The following is a 24,566-nucleotide window of genomic DNA, read 5'->3' as shown; positions in this document are numbered from 1 at the left end:
GGGGAATGGTGCAAATGCCACCACAGCCCAGCATTCTCCAGTATCTACTGCCCTCTGCTTACTTCCAAGGTAGTGTTCTGTTTCTGTTGACAGGTCCCTGTGGCCTACTACCTAGTCTGCTGTGGATCACACATGGCCTTTGTTCTTGAAGTGGCTTTGAAGAATGCTTTTTCACAGTCTCTGGAGAAATCACATAAAAGCATACTCTGTCCTTGCACGATTTTCCAAGGTTTAGGAGGCCATGCAAGACCATAGCCCTCTCACATGATTTTCAGAGGGTCTGGAGGCTGTATGAGAGCATACTCTTTTTATGCGGCCTCCACAGCCTTCAAATATCACAAGAGAATGGGTGTGATTTCAATAATAGTTGTTAGATGTTGGTATGTCACTTTTGTCTCATATGTCAAAAGTTCACTATCACTAATATATACTATGTAAACATTAGCCATCTGACATGACCTCAAAATGGCCGCCTGCCTTGCTCGTGTGTGAAAGATTCTGGAGTGAAGGCTAGTTCATTCACTATAGTAACCCTCTCTTAATTTATATTAAGGTATATAAGAATAAGCTAAGAATGTGGTACATAAAATTCCAACTGCAAGTACATTCATTTGAAATGGTTCAGGAAGATGGGTGTCTTGGGCAGTGAACAAGGCAGTCACATTATGTACTGTCCAGACCAACCTTGAATATCTGCCAACAGTATAATGACAAAGCAATTTTCAAAACTAGCTGGTACTAATGGTGAAAAGATAGAGATGCAGAGCTTTTAAATAGTAGTAACATGTTACAGTGCCCAACGTTTTCCAAACTAGTACTCTCCCAAACTTCAAGGGCTATTAGATACTTCATGTATAACGAAGTACAGCATGAGTCATGGCCTATCATAATATTTTACTTAGAAAATAGGTATATACTTTTGATTGCAATTTATTTATTAAATTTATTAGATATAAATTTAAAAGTTCTCATATAAAAAGTTAAAAATGTAACAAAAATATTTATTTTAAAATATGTTTTCTAGATATAGATGATTTTTCTGAAGATCGTTTTTTCCACTTAGGATGCTCCTTAACCAGCATAAATAATGTGGGGATGTGGGGAACTCTTAATATAACATAAGTCAGAAATTTATCTCTACAGTGCTCAAAAAGAAAAGAAGCTGCACCCGACCTACTAATTACAGAATTCATACATTATGGTTTATGGATGTTGATTGATGAGATATTTTCTGTAGAAATCCTTGTACAATAAGAACAGCTTGAACTTGTATCATGTTATGTTGTTTAAAGGGTTATAATTAGTTTTACGAGTACAGTTAAATAATAATGGAAAAAACTTTCACATTCAATTGTATTTTCCTTTTTAAAAGCAGGATCGGATTTCTGTTGTACCTTAATTCAGAAATGAGTAATCCATGCATCCCACAGGCCCTTTTCTGTAACCCTCTGGGCTTCCCAGAAAAGTATTCAAATTCTACAGAAAATGGCCCATTTTTAGCTGGAAATATTTTTACTTTCCCTCCTCAAATTTTAATCATTAGTTAGCTAGGCTTGGCTGCCTTAAGATATCAAATGACATAAACAAAATCCCATTAGTTAAATCACTGCATTACTCTTTTGCCTCTTGCTGCCTCTGGGATATTGGCAGTGGGATGGGATGGGGAGAACCTTTTAACAACTGATAAAAATTGCCTGCATCTGCTTAATCAAAGGAATTTGTGGATAAAGTCGTTTAGATGAGAAATACCGGTAAAAGCTTTACTGTTACATATTAAATATTAGCTAATGAAATATTACTAAAAGGTAACCTTTTCTATAGGTTTCTCCATTTTAGAAAAGGAGAATGTATCACATATTTCAGTAAAACATTAATTTTGCAAGTTTACATATTTTCACTACCTAATTGCTGATTTAAATTCTGCTTTAAAGCACAAGAACTGACTGAAATTTTTTAAAAAGTAAAAGAAAAAACCTAGCATTACTTGCATTCAACTATATCAATAGCTTTCTTGTGTTAAGAAATTAAATTAGTAGCTATTACATTTTAAAATAAATCTGAAGATATCTTGAGAAGAAATTGAAAATGAAAATGCATTAAATCTGGTCACTTTCTTGTTAATCCTTTTGACTACAGTTCTATTTCCTTTGTTGAAATTTAGTTATTCCCTAAATACCACATAAGCATTTGACAAAGACTAATTTTCCTTCTAAAGATAGTATTACACGTTTTGTGTTACTCTGAAACATAATATTCATTCTATTTTTTAAATACTAGAGTAAATGAGTAGAAGAAAAGAAGGCATATAATTTTAACATACAGGAACACAAACTAGTCATTGCAATGGAAATTAGATGTGAACATTTCAAGTTATCCAACCAAAACTTTGAAACAAACTGGGCAGGCATTCGTTCAGTAATCATTCGAAGTTATAACAATGCTGAAGGAGGGAAGGACTTACAAAAGATCCTCAAAATTTGATAAGATTTTCCAGTAGGTGTTTTTGGATAATGAAAGAAAAAGTTTGGGCTTTTAACAATAAAAAAATACAATAAAAAAACAATAAAAAAAGTAAGAAATGAAAAATGTGAACAGAACAGAAGAAAGATAATAGAGCAATAAAATAAACAATGAAAAAGAACTAAACGAGTAATACAACTACCTGACTGGGGAAAAAAGAAAGATAGACAGGTAGATAGCAGAGAACCGGGGGGGGGGGATATGTACACATCTGTTGGGACATATAGCAAATTTAGATGGTTTTCAGAGCATCACTGTAAGCTGCCCTGAGTCTCCAGAGAAGGGCGGCATATAAATCAAATTAAAAAAAAAAAAGCGATGAGATTTATTGAACAAAAAGCAGGTGCAAATATTAGCCCTTATAGTAAGGTCAATTGCAGAGACACCAAAAATAGGCAAGTAAACTTGTTTCAGATATTGAATCTCTTGTTACCAATAATAGACTGAACAGAACACATAAATATAATCAGAAGCTATCCACATTTCCTTTTAGGAGGTGAATCTGACATGAAAGTACTCAGAGGTCACAGAGTTTATCTCCCACAGACACAAATTCAATATCAAGTGGTTTATAAGAATTCTAATAAAACATGTTTTCTAGAGACCTAATTTGCTGATACAAGACATAATATATAATAAAAAATGGTCTGTTATTACCATATTAAAATTTCCATAATCTTATCTTTATTTAAAATAGTATCAATAATTTAAAAACAATGTGAACTCCATGCTTCAGGTAATCCTTGCAAAAAAAAATAGATAATTCTTATTTAATTATTTGTGTTTTAAAATCTAGGTATCTATAAATTAAATCTATTTCATTTTTATCAAATAATTTGGTGGTACTAAATATTTTAGATAACAAAACATTTAAAGCTCATCACACCAAACATCACTTGATTTTTTTTTACAAAATAAATATGTTAGATGAAATAAATACAGATTAGATGAGCAATATTTTAATTAAGGGACAGGTTGATTCCTAAACTGTCATTTACTAAATTTACTCTACTAAGTGCAAGCTGGCAGTGCTGGATGCCAGTTAGGAACCAATTAATTTGGTATTTTAAAAAGAGAACCTTCACAAATATTTTAAAAATACACATTAAATCTCAGTAATTTTTTATTTATTTACAGCAAAACTCTTACAGCAAAAGAAAAAATCTTATACAGAACTCAAATTTTGAAGAGATTTAGAAATATTTGAAAGGGAGAACACATTTTTCTGCTCACTCTGATTCCTTTAAAAGCTTGTTCAATCTTCAGGATTTTTCAGTGTTGTGATATAAATATCTTTTTCCTCTCAAATAGACCAGTGGAAATATGATCAAAGTGAATTATGAGAATCAGTAACTTACTTGACAAGGAAGCCTGGTAGTTTTAAAAACCAGCAAAACTTCTTATTCTCCACCCTAACTAGTAAAAACAAGAATCCAAAAACAAGTTACCTGTCGCAGGCCCAAAAGGAAAGGCATTTTGCAAACTCATAATCCAAGCTAAAAGTGTAAACAAAGAAATTTCGAAAACCGCATACTCATTTCTTCATCTGATATGGAAAGACTACACGCACAATCTTTTTTAAAGTAGGGTTTCCTTAGTTGGGAATGTTAAATAAACAGGGTCCCAGGACACGGCATGCTCTCACTCGCTCTCTTTCCCCTCCCAGAGACCAATTTCAGAAACAGGAGAGCTGTCGGCTGTTTGCCAAGGAGGAAGTGACATCAGTAGCAGCACTGCCCAGGAAAAAAAACTCTTTAGACAGCTGCTGATTAACAATTCAAAGAAGCCTACTGTCTAAAAAAAATACACAGCACTTAGGAAATGAGAAACATTTAAAACCAAGTGCTTGGATTAAGCATTAATGACTACTCAAAATTACCCCGATATCTCATTATTTTTAAAGGAAAATAGTATTTGAACAACCTGGAGCTCGTTTTCAGGGCCAATACATCATGAAAATAAACATTCATTCTCTAGAACACCTGGAAAAAGTTAGACCAAAACCAGAAATATTAAAAACAACAATGCTTTCTATCTACCCTGACATCTAAGCCCAAGGCAGAAAAGTAGAAAGTCAACTTTGGGGCCTCACTGGCAGTCTTGATATGGCCATACTCAAGTTAGCTGATAAAGAAGTATGTCTTAAATCATATCCAACCTGGAGTGGACAGTCTGAAGCTCTCAGCCCAATTTCAAAAGCTATTTGCAAGCTAAAGTCTATATTTTGGCAAAAAAAACACATTGTGCTAGAAAAAAATGCCCATGAAGTTAAATGACTAAGTGAGAAGAAAGTGAAATAATGCTAATATTTTTAATATTAATATTTAATATTAATAATTTAATATTATGTCTGCATTACTATTAATCCTTATCGTTCCTATCACCCATCTCCTCCCACTTATGACTGTAAACTTGTTGCTGGTATCCTTAACGATTTATATTGACTGTTTCCTAATATGATTTGATTGCTTATTTGTTCCCTATGACAATCATTAAGTACCTCATGATTCTTGACGAATGTATCTTTTCTTTTATGTACACTGAAAGCATATGCACAAAGACAAATTCCTTGTGTGTCCAATCACACTTAGCCAATAAAGAATTCTATTCTATTCTATTCTATTCTATTCTATTCTATTCTATTCTATTCTATTCAGGACCTGTTAATTTTTTGCAGAATTTTAGGAATGCTGCTTGAGTGCTAAATTTATCTCTTGGCATATATGTATTATATTCTCTATATATTAGCCTGACTGGTGATGCCAACAGAAATTCACAAGAATGTCAATAGAATTCTAAACAAAACCTTCAAGGATATATATACATCTGCGTAAAATTTGTACTGGGAATTTTCTATCTAATAATCATTTTCATTTATTTAATTTTCAATAGAAGACCTACTCCCGCCAAAATCAACACAAAAATAACCAATATGGATGTTTTATTTTATTTTTTAAAAACAAGCCTTTTAAACGTGTCTCTTAAAATGTATCAGAATGAAATTTGGAGTACTGTGTAGTAATATCTCTCTTAAAAAATTACAGAAAAAGGAGAGTAGTATGTGATGTACATGTTAGAACAAAATACTGAAAAAAATGATTATTGCTTTTAAAATGACATAAAATACAGTTCTTTCACCTTCAGTCAATCCTCCACACTCCATGTGGTAAAATGACCTATGGAAACATCAATATGCTCACAGGTTTTTGCTCTAGTGAGCTTACTTACTGTGTAAGAACAAACTGGAGAGGGGAAAGGAAAATGTATGAAAGAAAAGATTAACCTAACTCTTCTCCCATGTTGCAACCCTCTCTTACTCTGCTGCACTTGGCCAAGGAAATGGGTTTGCACTGACATAAATGAGTATTCCCTTTTTAAAACATTTGAAAGCAGACTAGAATAATGAAAAGAGATCCAGATGCTTGGAGTTTAGTATAAGAGTGAGCATGACAAGGCTACCTGTGAACTAGATTCAATGCTCAATACTCAAGTCATAAATTTAGATACAGCAAGGCCTGTTTTTCACAAAACACTGTTGAATAAATAAAAACAACCAATCACTATTTTCACCAGGAGTGATATAAATTATTAAGATTCTTAATAATTCTAAACCTGTTTCCAGTTCTACTCTATTTTATACCAATAAAACGGTGTTTGCCTTAGCAACAGAATACATCAAATTCCAAAGCAATATAGATATGAAAGAAAGTGATCTAAATTTAACTCTGCTGAGCCTTTAAAGCAGAGGTGTAGCAATATTTTTGTGCTTCTCTTAAACCAGCAGCTGTTCTTGCTTGTCATATACTAGTCTAGAAGCCTCACAACTCTCAAGTCTGGAAATACAGAATACATTTTAAACAGAGTGTGGGGAATTCCCTCTTATATTGTTTTTCAATTTTAGCTCTTGATGTAAGTAGTTTAGTTTGTTTGAAACTGATAAAAAAGATTAAGTACAAACTTGGTTGAAAAAAGTTTAACATATTGATCTAATGGACATACAAGGGATATCCTCAACATTCCTTTGAGGAAGGCATGAAGATCCCCCATTAACTATTTTAGGGAGCATGTCCCAGTAACATGGTCTTATCGCCAGATTAAGTTTGAGGCAGTTTAATTTTGTATTTAGCTATTGTGGTTTTAAAGTAATGTATTCTCTTTTTTATATAAATTTTACTAAAAAATTTAAAAGAACATAAAAGTTAACATAAACTAATACAGAATAAAAGAAACAAAGAAAAAGAGAAAGAGACAAAAGGGCCAAAGATTTTTTAAAAATAGAAAGCTCTGATTTCCTTTGCAGCAAATATAATAATTTGACTCTCACTTATAACAAAAAAGTTGATTTTTTCTTAATACAATTTTTTAAATCATCAAAACTGCAAGTCATGTTCATTTTTTCTGTACCATGCAAAAAAACCTAAAAGAGGTTTCTAGTCAATCACAAATAAAGACATTGTCTTTTCTCTAATCAAGGAGGTCAATTTTGCCATCTCTTTTTAAGTTACATCATCTTTACCAACCCCTCCACTATTGTGGGAAGTTTAGAACATTTCATCTTTTGTGCATATAGTAATCTTGCTACAGTTGCTATGTTGTGGCCCGCTGGCGGCCAGCAGAGCTAGCAGCAGAGTCAGACAGTGAGGAGGTCGGGGAGGAACTTGGGCCAGTCCTGGGGGCTGGAGAAAGCTCAGACAAGGGCTCTGCGTCGGAGGCAGAGAGGTAGTTAGACAGCATCAAGGCAGAGGAACAGCTGGAGCCCATTCCCAGTATATGCATGCGCAGAGCTGCCACAAGAACAACTCAGAAAGCAGGGTCAACTCGGGAGTAAAGCCACACCTTGGAGGTGATTGGCCCCTCCCATAGGAAATAAAAGAGGAGCGAAGAGGGAGTGGGCTTTTGCAGGAAACAATTCGTTCTTTCTGTGTCTCTGAGAGACTCTATGCTAAGTTTTGTCTTGTATTGCAGTTGGAAACAAGTTATGTGGCAGCTTGCCAAACGAGATAAGGTGTGTTGAGAAATATTCCTTTGAAAAACTGTTTGGACAAACCTTGCTGACTGTGAATGAACATAATTCAGTCGTGTAAATAAAAGGGGTTTTGCTGGGACCAATTCCTGCCTCCTGCTTGTTAAGGGAGTCTAGGTCAGAACAATAAACTCAATTTTATGACTGTTTTTATGACAGGCGTTAGGGGAGTCACCATGGTTTTAAGTGAATCACATAGTTGTAAAGCAAATTCAGCATTTCCTATAGGTATTTTTTTTTCTGCTTTCTGCAGGAATGTGGCAAAAAATGTCATCAATTGTGACCATGTGATTGCAGGATACTGCAACTAGTCATAAGCCTGGAATGTGGTCACATGACTTTGGAGTGGTGGTGCAACAATTGTAACTTCGAAGATGAGTTGTAAGTAGCTTTTTTGAAGTCCGTCCTAACTTAAAATGATCTTTAAGCAACTTGTTGTGGCCTGTTGGCCACCAGCCCCTCCAGCAGCCAAATCAGATGAGGCGGCGGCATGGGAGTTGGGGCCAGCATCAAGGCAATCTGAGAGCTCTGAGGGGCAAGAGGGAATGGAGCTGTCAGAGATAGAGACAGAGGCGGAACCTGGGCCGTCCATCATTCCTCAAATGGAAAGTCAACAGCTCCCAGGTCTGAAGGTGGCTGATGAAGAGGAGGAAAAACAGCTGGGTCCAGTGCTTGACGCATGGATGCGCAGAAGGCAGAGGACAGCAGTGGAAATCTATAGGCCGGTCCTTGGGACGGAAGAGCCACGCTGCTAGCAAAGCCCCACCCTAGCTCTGGGGATAAAAGGCAGGAGGAGGAGATGAATAGGTGTGGCAAACATCTATTCATCTCCCTGCCAGTCAGCCACTGATAGCCTGCACTTCCGAATACTGTCTGGAAATTATCAGAATTCTTCAATGCCTTTTGAGTGTGTATATCTCTCTGCTCCTGGAAGTACACCTTCCAGGACTTCCTTTGCAAGTGTGGGGAGAGAGAGAGAGAGACTCCTGGTGTGTAGGGCCAGTTCAGGGGGAAAGGGAGTGAATTCACTTTCCACAGGACTTAGAGACTTCGTAGCCTGCTGTGAGAGCGCAGCTGCTGGTGCTCCTAATAAAGGGAATGCTTCGTTAACTACTTATTGCCTTATTGCCATGCACTCAAAAGTCCAATTGGGCTTATTACCAGGGGATGTCTTATTTTGGGGGAAACAGGGTAGGAAGAAAATAAGGCTTGACTGAACTAATCACCAGTTCAGTTTGTCCCCCTCAAAATTGTAGTTAGCTGCAGTGTGTTAATTACCTCTTGGAATGGTATTTTAGTTATTACTTCTTTGTTAAAAAGGGATGAGGTGGTGTAGTGGCTAATGATGGTGAAACTGCCAGCCAGAAATGGTCTGCACTCTGTCGGTTCAAGCCTAGCTCGGAAAGATAGAATGAGCTCCAATCACTCAATCCCTAGCTCCTGCCCACCCAGCAGTACAAAAGCATGCAATATTGTGATAAATAAACAAGTTACTACTTTGGTGGGAAAAAACTATCTGCGTTCATGTATGTGAAGAGTGGAAGCTGTCGCTATCATCAGACGTGATGCATTGTGACATGAAGTGAGGTGAGGCAAGACTGGTGGAGAAGCCCAGAAGAGCAAGCAACCCAAGTTCTGCTAGTCAGCTGGTGTATATTAGTTTGCCCCCTGTGGTGCACCAAGGATAGATGTGCAAGTGCTGAACAGAATGAACTCGCAATTTAGGTTGTCCGAACTGCATTGTGTGTCTAGCATCTGGAGATTTCCCTTATTTATTTGCTAAATAAATAACTTCCTTTAAAAAAATAATAATCTGTAAAAAAAATGTGGGGCCAGGATTAGTGTCATAAAGGAGACACAATGGTAGAAAACTGTGTTTTACCATGTCTCCTGTATCTTCAATTAATCATCCACTACAGCAGTGGTTCTCAACCTTTGTAATGCCGCGACCCTTTAATACAGTTCCTCATGTTGTGGTGACCCCCAACCATAAAATTATTCCTAAAACCATCAAAAATATGTGTTTTCCGATGGTCTTAGGCCAGGGGTCCCCAACCTTTTGGACCTCAGGGACCACCAAGTTCATAATTTTAAATTTTGCGGATCACTAATACGAAATGCAGCGCGCTGCTTGCTGAAGCACCTGGACTCCCAGTGACAGGATGGGGTCCTTCAGGCACTCTCCCTCCTCTCTCTCTCTCTCTCCTTCTCTCTCTCTCTCCCCCACTCTTCTCTCTTTCTCTCCTTCTCTCTCCCCTCTCTTTCTCTCTCCCACTCTTTCTCTCTCATTCCCTCTTTCTGTCCCACTTTTTCTCTTCTCTTTCTCTCCCCCCCTCTCTCTCTCATTCTTCTCTCTCCCCCCTTTCTCATTCTTTCTCTCCCCCTTCTCCCCCACTCTCATTCTTTTTATCTCTCCCCCTTCTTTCTCATTCTCTTTTTCTCTCTCCCACTCTCTTTCTTTCTCCCTTTCTCTCTCCCCCACTCTCATTCTCTTTCTCTCTTCCCCCTTTCTCTCTCCCCCTTTCTCTCTCTCCCCCCCCCTTTCTTTCTCTTTCTCTCCCCCTTTCTCTCTCTCTCCCCCACTCTCTTTCTGATTCTCTCATTCTGATTCTCTCTCTGATTCTCTTTCATGTTGTCTCTCTCTCATTCTCTGATTCTGATTCTTTTTCATTCTCTTTTTCTCTCTCTCTCATTCTCTCTCTCTCTCTCTTTCTGTCTTTCTCTTTCATTCTTTGTTACTTTCTTTCTCTGTCTCATTCTGATTCTCTTTCTCTCTCTCTCATTCTCTCTCTCTCTCATCTCATGGGCCAGCCAGTGTCTTGAGGCATTCAAGCATTTCCCTGAGAGACCGAGTTGCGCGGAGCACCAACAAGGGCTAGAAGTAGTGTGGGAGTGAAGCACTTGCATGAGCATTCACGTATATTTGTGCCAGCCGGTGGCCAAGGCAGCCCTCATCTCCTGCCGCTTGGGACTCAGAGCGGTAAATGGTGACTGGTCCGGGGAGCAGCCAGATTTTGCTCTCCATTGCGGATGCCAGATCAGCCCCCTGCAAGCTCTCGTCTCTCAAGGAGCGCTCCCTGAAGCGGCACTGGAAACTTTGGTCGGGTTCCTTGAGAGACAAGAGCTTGCAGGGAGCCGATCTGGTGTCCGCAATGGAGAGCAAAATCCGGCTGCTCCCTAGGCCAGACATCATTTACCGCTCCGAGTCCCAAGCGGCAGGAGAGGAGGGCTGCCTTGCGCCACTGGCTGGCGCAACTATACCGAGGCGGAATGCTGTTGCCATGCAAATGAAAGTAGTGCTTTGCTCCCGCAGCTTCCAGCCATTGCAAACGCCGCTTCTTCCTGCTTGTGCCGCCCCCTCCCCCCCAACAGCACCATTCATTCCGAACGGCGAGGGCTGCACTCCTTTTTCCGTATTGCACCACCTGCAAAAATGCAAAAATACGAAAAATTATCCGCAGACCACCAGTTGGTGACCACTGTCTTAGGGGACCCCTGTGAAAGGGTCGTTCGACCCCCAAAGGGGTCGCGACCCACAGGTTGAGAACCACTGCACTACAGGAACCTGGGGGGAGAAAAAGTATCAGTTTAATGTGAAATTTTCAAAATGATAGTCTGCTCCCTTCAGAACAAATTCAGTCTCCAGATCTCTTTCCTAATCCAGGTTCCTGTGAGAAAAGAGTATTTGTTGCCTGGAATTAACTGCTACTGCCTACAAGATATACTTCACGCTGTGGGATTCTTGACCCCACATGTTACAATTTCTAAAACATGGTGGGATGCTTATTTTTGTTTACAGTAGAGCACTGTGTCCCTGGGAGTTTTCCAGAAATGTAAAAGTTTGTCTAGTAGATAAATTCAGCTTGCTACATTGAAATAAATAGCCTATTTGATGGCATTCATTTAGTTTTAAATCTATTTAAACTCTGGGATAGCTTCCAGCCAAAAAACCCTGGGGACTTCCGTTTTGTGACATAAATAGTGAGAATGTTATTTACAAGGAAATCTTATCTCAAACGATTTCCCACATTCTCAATGGGAAGTGAAAGCTATTAAATCAGTGTGGCAACCATTATAGGCAAACTTATCACCGTCATTTTTTTTTTTAAAAAATAATCCTTTAGCCCAGAGGGGCCCAAAGTTGTTATGATAGCTAACCTGGTATAGTTTTTAAAGTTGCTGGACTAAGAGCAGGGAAACCTGAGGTTTCGTCCTCACTCAACCACAGAAATTCACTGGCTAATATTGGCCCTCTCTGTTTGTCTTAGTCCAATATACTTCCCAGGGTTGCTCTGGTGGGGAAAAACAGGTGGAAGAACCATCTGCAACACCTTCAGCTCCTGAAGGAAAGGCAGAAAATGTCAAATACCAAATAAATATATAACCCTGACTGGCAAATCAATCGAATAGAATAAAATGAAAAGGGTTAACTTAAATGCAATGAGAAGGCAGGGTGAAGAAAATAAGCTTCCATTCTTTCCAAAAGATACTCTTCCTACCCTCCCATCCACCTTTCAGCCGTACCTCTACAGTTCAGAGAAAAATAGTGATTGCTTGCCAACTCCACCTCTGGCAACATGTATTGTATTCAAGGAAAGCTGCAATGAGTAATGCTACAAAAGAGAAAAAATTTTTTTTTTCTTGTTCCTTGTAGAAGTTGGCAAGAAAGATATCTATAGCCCTATCAAAGAACTGAAAGATACCTAGATGGCAGCTGCTCTGGTAACCACAGCACTCTCATTGAACCAGAAATAGACACTGAAACAACTGTGAAAGGTGGGCACATAGCATTGGTGAACAAGGCTCAAGCAACACATGAACACTGACAGCAGGTGAAGAGTATGCACAGAGCAAGCTGAGCCCTATCAGACCCAGCAAAACAGTAATTGTGTAATGCAGTTAACAATACATCTCCAGCAGCAAAAGGAAAAGCAAAAAGAAAGCAAAAAAGACACCAAATGAATTAAGACAATTAAACAGAAAAAAAAGTATCCACTCAGATGCAGCTTACGAATTAGTCTTGATTTAGCTATATGATTTTACAAAGTTTCAACTCTCCACAGGAGCTTTCGCTGCCAGGGGTCAGTCCTTCATTGGAGTGCATCTATTGATATTTACATTCTTAAAGATGTGGGGTCTTTGTTTCCAGTTTCAGGTCTATATCACATTTGAGATTAATACACTCTGCGCCTGTTTTTCCCCCTAGTGCTGGTACTGAGGTTTGGTTTCTCAGCATAGGAAACATCAGGTTAATTAACTTGATTCACTTCTGAAAACTGCATTCTAATGTGGACCATTATTATACCAGCTATAACAGATATACTATTCAAATCTATTATGTAGTCTTGGTTAAGATATTAACTTCGAAGTTTCAGCATCAATCAGGAGAATAATAGCATTAGTATATTGTCAGTTTGAGGCCATCTATGTTTTCTATCAGATTTGAAAAGTACTGTAAAAGAACTGTTCTTTCAACTTGGCTGGATTCAAGCAACATCCTAAATCATACACAATGGTTTATGAATTACAATTGCTAAGATTATATAGTATATTGCATTAAACACTTAGTGTGATATATAAGCCAGGCCTAGAAAAGGATAAACAATCTTGCTTTTAAACTCATAATTCTTGACACTCTCTTTGTTGTTTGGGACTGCTGGGAACTGGAAATCACCAGGCTGACTGCCCTTGATTAAAATTAAAAATATCCCATACCCTATAATGCAGGGATTCCCAACACTTGGTCTATGGACCGGCACCAGGCAGTGACATGCCAAAAACTGGACCACGCAAAGAAGCAAAGCCCCATCCGCAGGATGCAGGTAGCAATAGCGAAATTATGCCCCCTCCATTCCATGCAAAAACCTCTCTCCACGGAACCCCCAAAAGTTTGGGGGCCCACTGCTATAATGCAGTTGTCCATTACAAACTGTCAAAATATTAGTTATCAAGATACTAACGACAGATTAAGATTAGTGTCACAGTAAAGTAAGAAAGTCTTCCAAATGTCCACACCTTCTTTTTCACTAAGCAAATATTGTTGTCTTTGTAAACTGTAGTCAAAATCGATTTTATTCCACAACTATGATCGTATGATTTTTGCTATTTGGCAGATTTCACCGTTCTTTTGGACTGGGAATGTTAACACTGAAAAGAGAGACATAAATGTCATAACACAAAGAGGGGGTCCCTTTCATTTCTCTATTAAAACAGATTTCTATAAATACGGTGATCAAGTTTCATTTTATAATAATAATAATGTTAGATATAAGTACTGAGTTCAATATTCAGTCTGAAGTAAGAATGCCATCTGCTGGATACTGGTATTTCAAGCCTAACTTGTTCTGACCCAGTTTTGTTTGCAAGATTGGACATGACCAAATGTGCAAGAACCAACAAAAAGCAGAAGCAATTATCTGGATAACTGGAATACAGTTTTATGTTTAAAAAATGGAAGTTGAATCATTAAAGTTAAATTGTTGTTAAAACTGAATTGTTAAACTACTTTTTGGGCAATGGATTCTCAAAAGCTGCTTTAGTTACAGGAAAACGTAAAATAAAAGCATGATGTAACAAAAGAAGTGAAAAGAGGAAATTCCAACTAACTTAAACTACCCGATTGGAAAAAGGAAACAGCATGATGATATGTACATATATATCTGACAACTGAGTCAACAAGCATACTGTAAATATATTTATCTGTAAATACTATTGGATGGAGCTAACATTGGGAAGCTCTATGCTAGCTTCCTGCCACTCAGCTACTCGGTTATGATTAAGTACTGCTGCATCTGCCAAACTGTTTTACTTGCCAAAATAATGCTGACATTTGCAATTACCCATAATACAGTAACTCACATTTTTTCTGCTGTACTGAGGGGGATTTTTTTGTTATATCTTCTGGTAAAGGAAACACACACAGATACAACCTGCTACATTTTACAGGAATTTTTAAGTAAAATATTTTGTTTTCCTAGTATGTTCAAAAGACATTCAGGGAGAACGTAGAAAGTAAAACACTCTGCTATTAGGATTTCTATCTAAATCAAGTGTTGAAAACCAGAGTTAAGCAAGATTCACCCCTTCTGTTGTAATATTACTGTAACTCATACCCTGTTTTCCCCAAAATAAGACATCCCCTGATAATAAGCCCAATTGGGCTTTTGAGCGCATGGCAATAAGGCCAAGCACTTATTTCAGGGTTCAAAAAAATATAAGACAGGGTCTTATTTTCGGGAAAACATTTTGTTCTTTGTTACATGTAAGATGGGAAGACACAATTTGTCCATAAGATTCTATTATAGCTAAAAACACAAGCACACTAAATTTTTTATCTCAGGTTGCATCAATGTATGGAATACAGCAGGGGTGAAATTCAGCCGGTTCCTACCAGATCGTGCGATACAGTAGGACTGACTGCGTGAAGCCCTGCCCATCCGCGGGGACATCATGACGTCTCTTTTTTGTGATGATTTTAAGCCTCTGCGCATTTGTGAACCAGTAGGGAAGGTAAGTGAGGAATACAGGTACTCCTCAATTTACAACCATATGGAGCCTGCTCATTACAATTATAAATCATGACAACCGTAAAGCAGGAGCTGTGACTGGATCTGTTTTTACAATCTTTTGGTTGTATTATCATTAAATGAACACTGTTGTCATTGTGAACTCATTGTTCATTATGGGCCATTTCTGCAAAAAACTGGAAGTAAACATTGGTTTTCAGCAAAAACATCATAAATTATTATCACGTGATAGAAGGATGCCAGAAACAGCCACAAGTACAGGCTTGTTGTCAAACACACAAAATGTGGTCACATGACCACAGGGGCTGGCCATCCTAACTTCAAAGCCAGGTTATAAATGCCTTTTGGATGGGGCAACCTATCTTGGAACAGTTGCTAAATGATGAGGTTTTAAGTCAAATACTACCAGTACTGTAACTCATGTCAAAATATCTTTTTGTCATTTAACAATAAGGAAGTCTCAAAAATGGCACATATCTTCAAAAAGGAGTAATAGACTGTTACTTAAAAGAGCCTCTTTTAGCTTAATAAAGATATCATAAAATGATTAAAATGTGAAAAGCATGACTTATTCTGTTTGAAAAATAAACGGCAAAGTAGCTGCTTTTTCAACAAAGTGGTTGCAGCTCCCTCCCCAGCTAAAAGGCTCACCAACAGCTCTGAAGCCTTGTTCCCAAGGCTTCCTGCAGACCAGTTATATGGAGGACCTTGTGGAATGATTCTAGGACTCTCCCTAACCCAGGAGTCATATAAAGTAAGGGAAAATGGTTCTCTTGTTAGCAAGTGAAGACATTTCCATCCAGATGAAACTCCCCCCAGGCGGCTCAGTCAGCCAGCCATTTTCACTGAAAGTCCAGTGCAGAATTTTCCATTGGTTCTTTTCAACTGACATGCAATCTCTTACATACAATTCAGTTACTGTTATCTCTATGAAATGAATATTAATACAAATATTAGGGCTCTCACCTCGTCTTGCAAAGAAGTCATTAAAAGTTACAAGCATACATTAGCTAACTGATTGTTATGCATCTATTGAACATGCCCCAGAAGCAAAAGGAGAGCCAAACTCATAACAAATTAAAAAAGATTTCTATTTGGCCCTGTTTGCCAAGAAAATATAATGTACTCCCTTGGAGATTACTGTGTTTGCAACACAATGGGCTCTGGTTTCATCCAGTTAAAAAGTTATTTTATAGATGAACAAGATGTAGACATATAAGCAATGCTTGAGCAGGATCTGCAGTATTGTCTGGGATGCTGCACATCCTCTTCATGACCTGTTTTCCATGTTATCTTCTGTGATAATCAAAAACGATCATCAATTGTTCCCCCATGTTGAGATTGAGAAGCAGCATTCAACATTATCAACCACTAGACAACATGTGGCCTGCGGTGTCATTGTTTCTAAGGTATTTCCTTACCACAGCCCTCCAAATCAATTAATTGCTGCCAGCTTCCCACAGGACTGAAAAGAGCCAGACAAATAATAACAATGGGAGAACTTCTAGTGTACTGCCTTCACTGGAAAGGTTCTTAAAAATTCAGAGATAAATCTGCCTTGAAAATAGCTCATATTGAACTGTAGAGCACAAACATCAGGAATTGGCCAAATGAAATGTTTTATGACATTTTGTATTATGTTATAAAATGCTTTATGATAATTTTTATACCTTAAAATGTTTTATAAAATTTGTCAAATTTCAGTTCCACTGGAGTCATGAATTCAGGATTTTGGATAAATTCTTTAAGTTAGCCACACTTGAAATAGTGCAAAAATTATTGTCCTATGAGGCATTGATTTTGCCATTAAAAGTTACACACAAACAGGTGAGTTTTAACAATATATAGATTGGTAGAATCCCATTACCTACAAGATAGGATCACAAAATCATAATCTATACATACCTGTTTCCCCAAAAATGAGACCGTGTCTTATATTTTTTTTAACCCCAAAATAAGCGCTTGGCCTTATTTTCGAGGTGATCTTATTATTTTGGGGCGCATGGAGGAAACCAGAGGAAATGATGGGAACCGGCTGCGCATGCATTTAAATATTTTCGAGTAAGGCTTATTTTAGTACATGCGCTCAAAAGTCCAATTGGGCTTATTATCAGGGGATGTCTTACTTTAGGGGAAACGGGGTACATACATATATACATATATGTATATATGTATATACGTATATGTATATATGTATATTTAGGAGCAACTTTCCCAATATGATTTTGGGACATGACTCACTATAAAACTGTCTTTCATTAATTATTGTTATTCCATATATACAGCATGAGGCTCTTTTTGTGACTTTTAAAAAAAATTCTTTTACTTCCAAATAATTAAAAACCATCCCCCATATTTTAAACACAACAAACTCTTTTACATCATGCATATCACTGAACATTCAGTTATATTGACAGGTTTAACATTTCACTTTAAGCCTTGTTACATTTAATCATGTTATCCCCAAGCAGGGGATAAAAAACAGCAAACTAATGTGCTGAAGCCAGATGAATACCTGGTAGGCAGATTTTTCCCCCCCATTTTCCTCCCCCAAAACTAAGCTGCATCTTATACTCCGAAAAATACAGTATATGCATTTTATATCTGATTACAAAAACTAAGGAAACTTAGTCTCAAAATTATTTTCTTTTCTGAATATGGAACTAATTTATACGTTATTATTTCTTCCATGGATGTTTTAAAGTAGTGTTTCATACTTAGGTCTGGCTTATAAAATACAAGTCACATGAAGGAGACATATATATTATTTGAATCATTTAAAATACAGAATTTGCAGTTAGGAAGGTCTGGTCCTTGTAGTTTTCTCTCTTATAACAGGATTCCTCAAACAGTTAGGGTTGCAAATTCAGGAGATGGGACACTGACAGTCAACTTATCAAGGCAAAGTAGAAGTGAGGTCTGACAGAGCTCCAGTTTTATCTGCCCAAGTGTGCATGCAAAGCTACTAATCAAAATTCACTCCTGCTGTACCTGGACAACCTGAATACAAGCTAAACAAAGCAAAGAAGAAAATCTGGATAATGATTTGACAAAGATCTGGCTTTGTGTGCATATGCCATTTCTTCATTGCCCAAACTCATTCTCACTCTGCTTAGATAAGCAAGTTTATCCAAACAAGACCCTGACTGAGTTCTGACATTGCCCCAGGTTTGCATCCTTAGGCCTTTTGCTTTACACACCTAAAGTTGAATCACTGTCAGAACCTGATACCACTCTGAATGTTCCTGATGTAAAGGGCAAATATCAATTTTAAAAATGAACATGGAACAGGAGTGACTAAACCGGAATTAAGGAATTATTCTATGCAAAACTAAATATTTACTTTTATAACTGATTAGAAATATTCAAACAATGAAATATTATTTAAAATACTGCAAAATTATACAATGGTTTTAATCTGTAGATAAAAACCTAATTATTTTAAGTAGCATATTTCTTGCCTCATCCTAACGTTAATAAAATAATTTTATTATTATTAACGTTAATAAAATAGTTTTATTAATTAACAGGATGTAAAAATATATTGGAAAATATAGTTTTTAAGGACTATAAATTCAGGGGAGTTAAGAGATATAATCTTTGGACATTAAATTTTATTGACAACTGATTTTATTGGTGTTTATAGAAAATTGAGATATTGAAAATGTGGTGGAACACTGAGTGATATTTATAATATTAAAATATTAGGGGTTAAAAAGTATATTGTATAAAGAAATGTTATTGATGTTCACATATACTTTTGGAGAAAGTGATAAAAAATCATAAAGAGAATAGTATTGTTTAAAGTTAATGTGGTAAGAACCCCAACAAATGGGAAAAACAAAGAAATAAGTATAAATTGGGAAAACAGTATAATATAGATTGATACATAGAATATATTATAATTATGACCACATTAAGGTCAGAAGTTGGTAGATAAAAATTCTGTATATGTAACTGTATTATTACTGTAAGTACTGTGTGAAAAATATGTTAATCCAGTCATTACTCTGTCCACAAAAAATGTTGGTTGTTAAAGAAAAACTGCAAATAAAACATACAAAACAAAAAAAAAGAAGCAGAAGGGAAAAAATAATTATTTTCCTCCCTCAAAATGGGAGCCTATACAAAAACAGTAGTCTAGGAGACTGAAAGAGATCATATCCAGGGAATAAGATAAGGATAAAATTAACATAAAACTACAGAGTACAGAAATTAAAACAAGAGAATCCTATAAATTATGTAAAGTTTAAATTGTTGTAATGAATAATCTAAATACCATAAATAACTAAGATAGATAACTATAAAATTGCATGATATTAGAATTTATAAAATACAACGTAAATGTAAAGTGTGGCACTTTATATTAAGTCTAATACTTGTTGAAGCCCTGCTAGGATTTATGGCCCAACTAATTACAACAAAGAAATAGCAAAATAAAACATAGAATGTACACATAAATATATGTGTACATTTAAAAGGGAAAGGGAAAAAGGACGGGGAGGAAAAACAAAAACAAAGGAAAAGAAAATATACTCAGTTATGGAAGCCTAGACTGTCTACAAATAAGCTCCTCCTATTACCAGAAGTCAAAAATTGTGGTGCTTGAAGTCATACAGACCAGTTGCCAGCACCTACCAGTTACCAGCTTCAATTATCCCATGCCTTTCCTCTTTGAGGAAAGGTCAAAGATAACTGAAGATAACTAGAACCTGGAGTGCTTGCCTACAATGGTAACAGGGCTAACAGAACAGCAGTAAAGTCAGTATTCATGATGTAGAATCTGGCAAAAACCAAGAGTCCCACAACAAATACCAGCTTTCTTCCTCTTGAATCAAATGAAGATTGAGAAATCATTTTTTTCTTATTTAATAATCACATTTTCATAGTAGCAATTGTGAGTTCTTGACTTCTTCACACAAAGCTAAAGATGAAGCTTTACAAAAATAATTAAGCAGCATCTCTTTTTTGACATTTCTTCCCACCTGGATTGCAGAGGACTGCAGAGATCCCATCTGTTTCATGTACATGCCTACACACCAGTAGCTTGCTTCACACCTGCTGTCCAGAGTTTAGTGGATCGCGGTTTACTAATTAATTCCATTACCTGGGTTTACACAACATACTGATTCCCAACAATCACAATTTGGTCTACCATTTTGTTCCAACAGTAGTTGGCTTTCACGCAATATGCTAAACCACAAGCTTCCTCAATCCTTAGTTTACCACATATGCAAGTATGGACTCAGAAGCAGATTAAACCACAAACTACCATTTACAAGCTGAATCAGAAACAACTATTCTGACTTAATATACGTTTCTACCATGGGTTTGGCCGCCGGTAAATGTCTTCATAATTTTTTCAATTCGATTTCCCGAGTGTCTCCAAAGCACTGAACCCTTATCTGTAAAGAATAGGCGCTAGGCTAAAATGAGGTCCGCTAGTTTTTAGTTTAGGGCGACTTTATTCCAACCTATCGTGACAACGAGGTGCTACACTTAACAGTTCCCACCTACAGCCTGGCTTGTATTTCAGATGCTGAACGCCTGGGATAATACAAACGTTTACTACAAGCCCGGTGATTTCAAGTGATTTGCCTTCTTCTCGAGGGAATTTCATCTCCAGCCATTATCACGCTTTCTGAACCAAGCACTTTTTTCCAAAGCTTTCCTCGCTTCGGAGGTCTTTTTCGAGCGGACCCAATCCTGTTTCTCAAGACTCCCTACGAAATGCAACTCCCATGCGGAAAGAGGCTTGGCCTCGGTTTTTGCTGCTCTCGCCCTGCCTTCCGCTCTCGTTCTGACCCGACACCCCCCCCCTTCAGCCTCCATGTCCAGCCCTTCGCTCTTCTCGCCTCCCGACCCGAACCCCAATCCCCCCCCCCGCCCTGCTCTAGTCACACCCGTTTTACCTGCGCGGGCTCCGTGCTCGCCGGCATCCCCTCGGGCAAGGCCTGGAAGAGGAGCAAAGCCATTGCACCGAAGAGCCTCCGCTCCATTCCCCCCCACCCCCCGTTCCCCAGCCAACTTCACCCAAATACTGTGAGTCTGGCCGAGAACGAGCGTACCCCAAGAGCCTTACTCCACCCATGCCATGCTTCCCATTGGGTACAAAGAGGCCCTTCCTGTCTTCCATTGGCTTTCGCTGCTGCTGTTTAAAATACGGCTGTGGAAATGGGAGTATTTTAAGAATAGGTTCCGCCTTTTTCGCCCGCGGGTGGAGGGGGGGAGAGAAATATATGAAAGGCCGAAACGGCCATATTAAGTGTGGCGGAAGTATGCCTAGGTGGCGGAGGCAGCGTGTTTGGCTTTTCTCGTTTAAAGAGACAGGAGACAGAGACTGGAACAAAGGGAGCTGCGATTATGTCTTTCGAATTGGGACAACCGGTTAATTGTAAGAAACGGGGCGGATTAGACCTTTTGATTCTGCAGGAACGAGAAGGAAGCTTCTCTAAATAATGTCCTTGATCACAAGAGCAAGAAATCCAGGGCATACATACAAGCCTGCCCAGGCAGAACAGGCAGGTACAATGGTATATGGCCCACCCATTGTCTGGATGCAACAGTAAAATGCTAAGAAAAGCTACCTTATTCTTTCTGTCATTCGTGCACCTCATTTCGCTTACCACTGATGTGATAATGACCAAATGCAAGTAGTGACAGAATTCATACAATATGCTAAACCTTGGTTTATTTCATCCTGGATAATTGTGTTAAGAATTATTTGCATTCACCCTAAATCATAACCATGTTTGACAACTCACAGTTGCTTTGTTGTTGTTAGTTGTGAAGTCGTGTCCGACCCATCACGACCCCATGGAAAACATTCTTCCAGGTCTTCCTGTTCTCTACCATCCTCTGGAGTCCATTTATGCTCAGGCCTACTGCTTCAGTGACTCCATCCAGCCGCCTCATTCTCTCATCCCCTTCTTTTGCCCTCAATCTTTCCCAGCATTAGGCTCTTCTCCAGTGAGCCCTTCCTTCTCATTAGGCACAATATGTTAAGCAAAATCAATTTTATTTACTTAGGACGTTATTGTGATTTGTAGCTCAGGTTTATAACTAAGCCAGTCAACCATGGCATCCTAACCTTGGCCTTGTTGACTGGGAATTCTGGAACATGAAATCCCATTTTGTGGAGTAGCAGGTTGGGACAGACACTTCCAGAGATAATCTTCAATTTACAACCACAGTTAGGACTAGAATTTCCATTGCTGTGCAAGTTAGTTGTTGAATGAATCATGCCCAATTTTATGATCTTTTTCTGCCATGGTTGTTAAGCAAATTGCTGCAGTTGTTAAGCAAATCACACAACTGTTAAACATATTGGACTTCCCCATTGACTTTGCTTGTCAGAAATCAGCTGAGGATTTCTGAGGGTTACAAATGGCAATCACATAACCCCAGGACACTACAACTATCATAAATACATCCCCTGTGCCCAAATTTTGATCACATGACTGTGGGGCTACTGCATTGGTAGCAGAGGTGGGTTTCAGCAGGTTCTGACCAGTTCTGGAGAACAGGTAGTGGAAATTTTGAGTAGTTCGGAGAACTGGTAGTAAAAATTCTGACTGGCCCCACCCCCATCTATTCTCTGCCCCCCAAGTCCCAGCTGATTGGGAGGGAATGGAGATTTTATAGTATCCTTCCCCTGCCACACCCACCACAAAGCCACGCCCACCAAGCCATGCCATGCCCACCAAGCTACACCCACAGAACCGGTAGTAAAAAAATTTGAAACCCACCACTGATTGGTAATAAATTTGAGGAATCTTCTAAATCACTTTTTTCAATGCCATTGTAACTTTGTACAATCATTAAACAAACAGTTGTAAGTCGAGGATCACCTGTCGATTGTGCTACCCAGTGCAAGAGAGGCTGAACCAAAACAGAGGTAGGTGCTTGAGCTCTGCTCAATATTCTAAGCAATATTTGGGGCATATCCAAGCCTCTGCCACACCATCACCATAGTTGTTCCCAAAGCCGCACAAATTGTGCATATAGCAAGGCTTATGGTAGGACAAGATGCTGGATCAAATAAATACAAAATTAGACAGCCTCAGTCATGATTTGAGAATGAGATCAATAGGAGACCACATGTCCTTTAAAAATGGTTACAAAGTTGTTGTGAGTTTAAGCCTCCTTCTTTCTATCTCTTAATTCTGAATGGGTTTGTGCAACTGCCTTTGAATCAGTCTTGACTCTGAAGTCAAGTCTCTGCAGTTTCCTTGGCAAGGCTTTGCATTGCCTGCTTCCTAGGGTTGAAACAGAATGACTGACCCACGGTCACCAGTTGGCTTTGTACCTAATGGGACTAAAACTCATGTTCTTCCCATTTCTAACCTGGTACCTTAATCACTTTGACTCACAGGAACAAAAGTTAATAAATTTGCAGTACTGTTCAACAAGTGAAATAGCGGCAGGGGAACATCCTAATATATGAATAAAATTGGGTTTGGTGAGCTAACCCATATCTGTTGGGACCAAGGGACAGAAATCAGCAAAAAACATGATTAATATAACTCTCCCAGTTTTCCTTCTGATTTTCAGTTATTTTTCAATTGGATGTAGACTGTTGTGATGTACCAACAGAACTGAGAAACTTTTATGATACCGTTTTTCCCCGAAAATAAGACATCTCCCAATAATAAGCCCAATTGGGCCTTCGAACTCACATGCTATAATAAGCCCCCTCTGAAAATAAGCCCTCCAAAAACTTATACGCATGCGCAGCTGCCGTGCAAACAGCATGAGGTGAGAAGGCAAGGCGGGAGGGTGGGGGAACGGTGGGGGAACATGCCCCACGCGCACCTGCCATCCACCCAGAACGGCCTCGCGGAGGCCGCTCCCGCAAACCATAGCTTGCGCGCCCCTTCTCTTAGTGGCAGCCGCAAAAAGCGGCCGCAAACAAACTCTTGCCAGCCCTAACCCTGTTGACCTGGGGGGAAGGGTACTGACACCGGAGCTCCGAGCAGTGGCCGGTGTGGGCTGTCTGGGCAGCCATGAAGCGGGATCGGCGTGGCCGGCTCTTGCCCGCAGCATTGTCAGTGAGGGTCAGGTCAGAGCCGCTGCCACTGCCGCCCAAGATCCACAGGCCAGATTCAGTGAGCTGGACGCACCGCTGCCACTGGGGAGAAGAGAGAGAGGAGGCGCTGCAAGAGAGCCCATTTCTTATGTTCTCCTCCTGGGCGACAGCAGCATGTTCAGCTCCCCGAATCAGGCTTGGCGATCTCAGCCCGCGAAGGAAAGTGGCAGGTGGGGAAGAGTGGGGAGGCGGAGAAGTGAGAATTCTGCAGCTCACCCAAACCCCAGATCTCTTGTTTGTCCTGCAGGCTCTTCAAGAGGAAGGCGACTGAGCCAGTCTGTGGCTTTTGCAATCCAAGGCAGTGCTTTTTCTCCTGCTCCCCTTTTGTCCCCACTGGAGCCGAAGCAGAGAACAAAAGGATGGCTGGGAAGAGTTTAAAAGAGAGAATCCAAGGTCCTGGTTCTCAAGT

At 38.8% G+C, this 24,566-nt stretch overlaps 1 protein-coding gene and 1 long non-coding RNA gene across 4 annotated transcripts in view; one reads left to right on the top strand and one right to left on the bottom strand.

The window, feature by feature from the left end:
• The window catches only part of WBP1L (WW domain binding protein 1 like), a 37,316-nt gene extending 16,238 nt beyond the window's left edge, over positions 1–21,078 (bottom strand). The window contains exon 1 of one of the 2 annotated variants that reach the window (XM_070945966.1): positions 20,982–21,078. In XM_070945966.1, the coding sequence (XP_070802067.1) occupies positions 20,982–21,068 (87 nt within the window). In that variant the 5' untranslated portion in view covers positions 21,069–21,078. Of the gene's footprint in view, positions 1–3,968; positions 4,221–20,981 lie in introns of those variants that run through there. The other variant, XM_070945967.1, reaches the window with a different exon arrangement.
• The window catches only part of LOC139318506 (uncharacterized), a 76,524-nt gene that overhangs the window by 11,848 nt on the left and 40,110 nt on the right, over positions 1–24,566 (top strand). The gene's annotated exons all lie outside the window — the stretch shown is intronic.

This window comes from Pituophis catenifer, unplaced genomic scaffold (genome assembly GCF_029215685.1).
Source record: "Pituophis catenifer annectens isolate HBS135680 unplaced genomic scaffold, rPitCat1.0.hap2 SCAF_6, whole genome shotgun sequence".
Classification (NCBI taxonomy): domain Eukaryota; kingdom Metazoa; phylum Chordata; class Lepidosauria; order Squamata; family Colubridae; genus Pituophis; species Pituophis catenifer.
The sequence above is the reverse complement of the archived record's forward strand: the minus strand, read 5'-3'. Positions and strand labels throughout refer to the sequence as shown.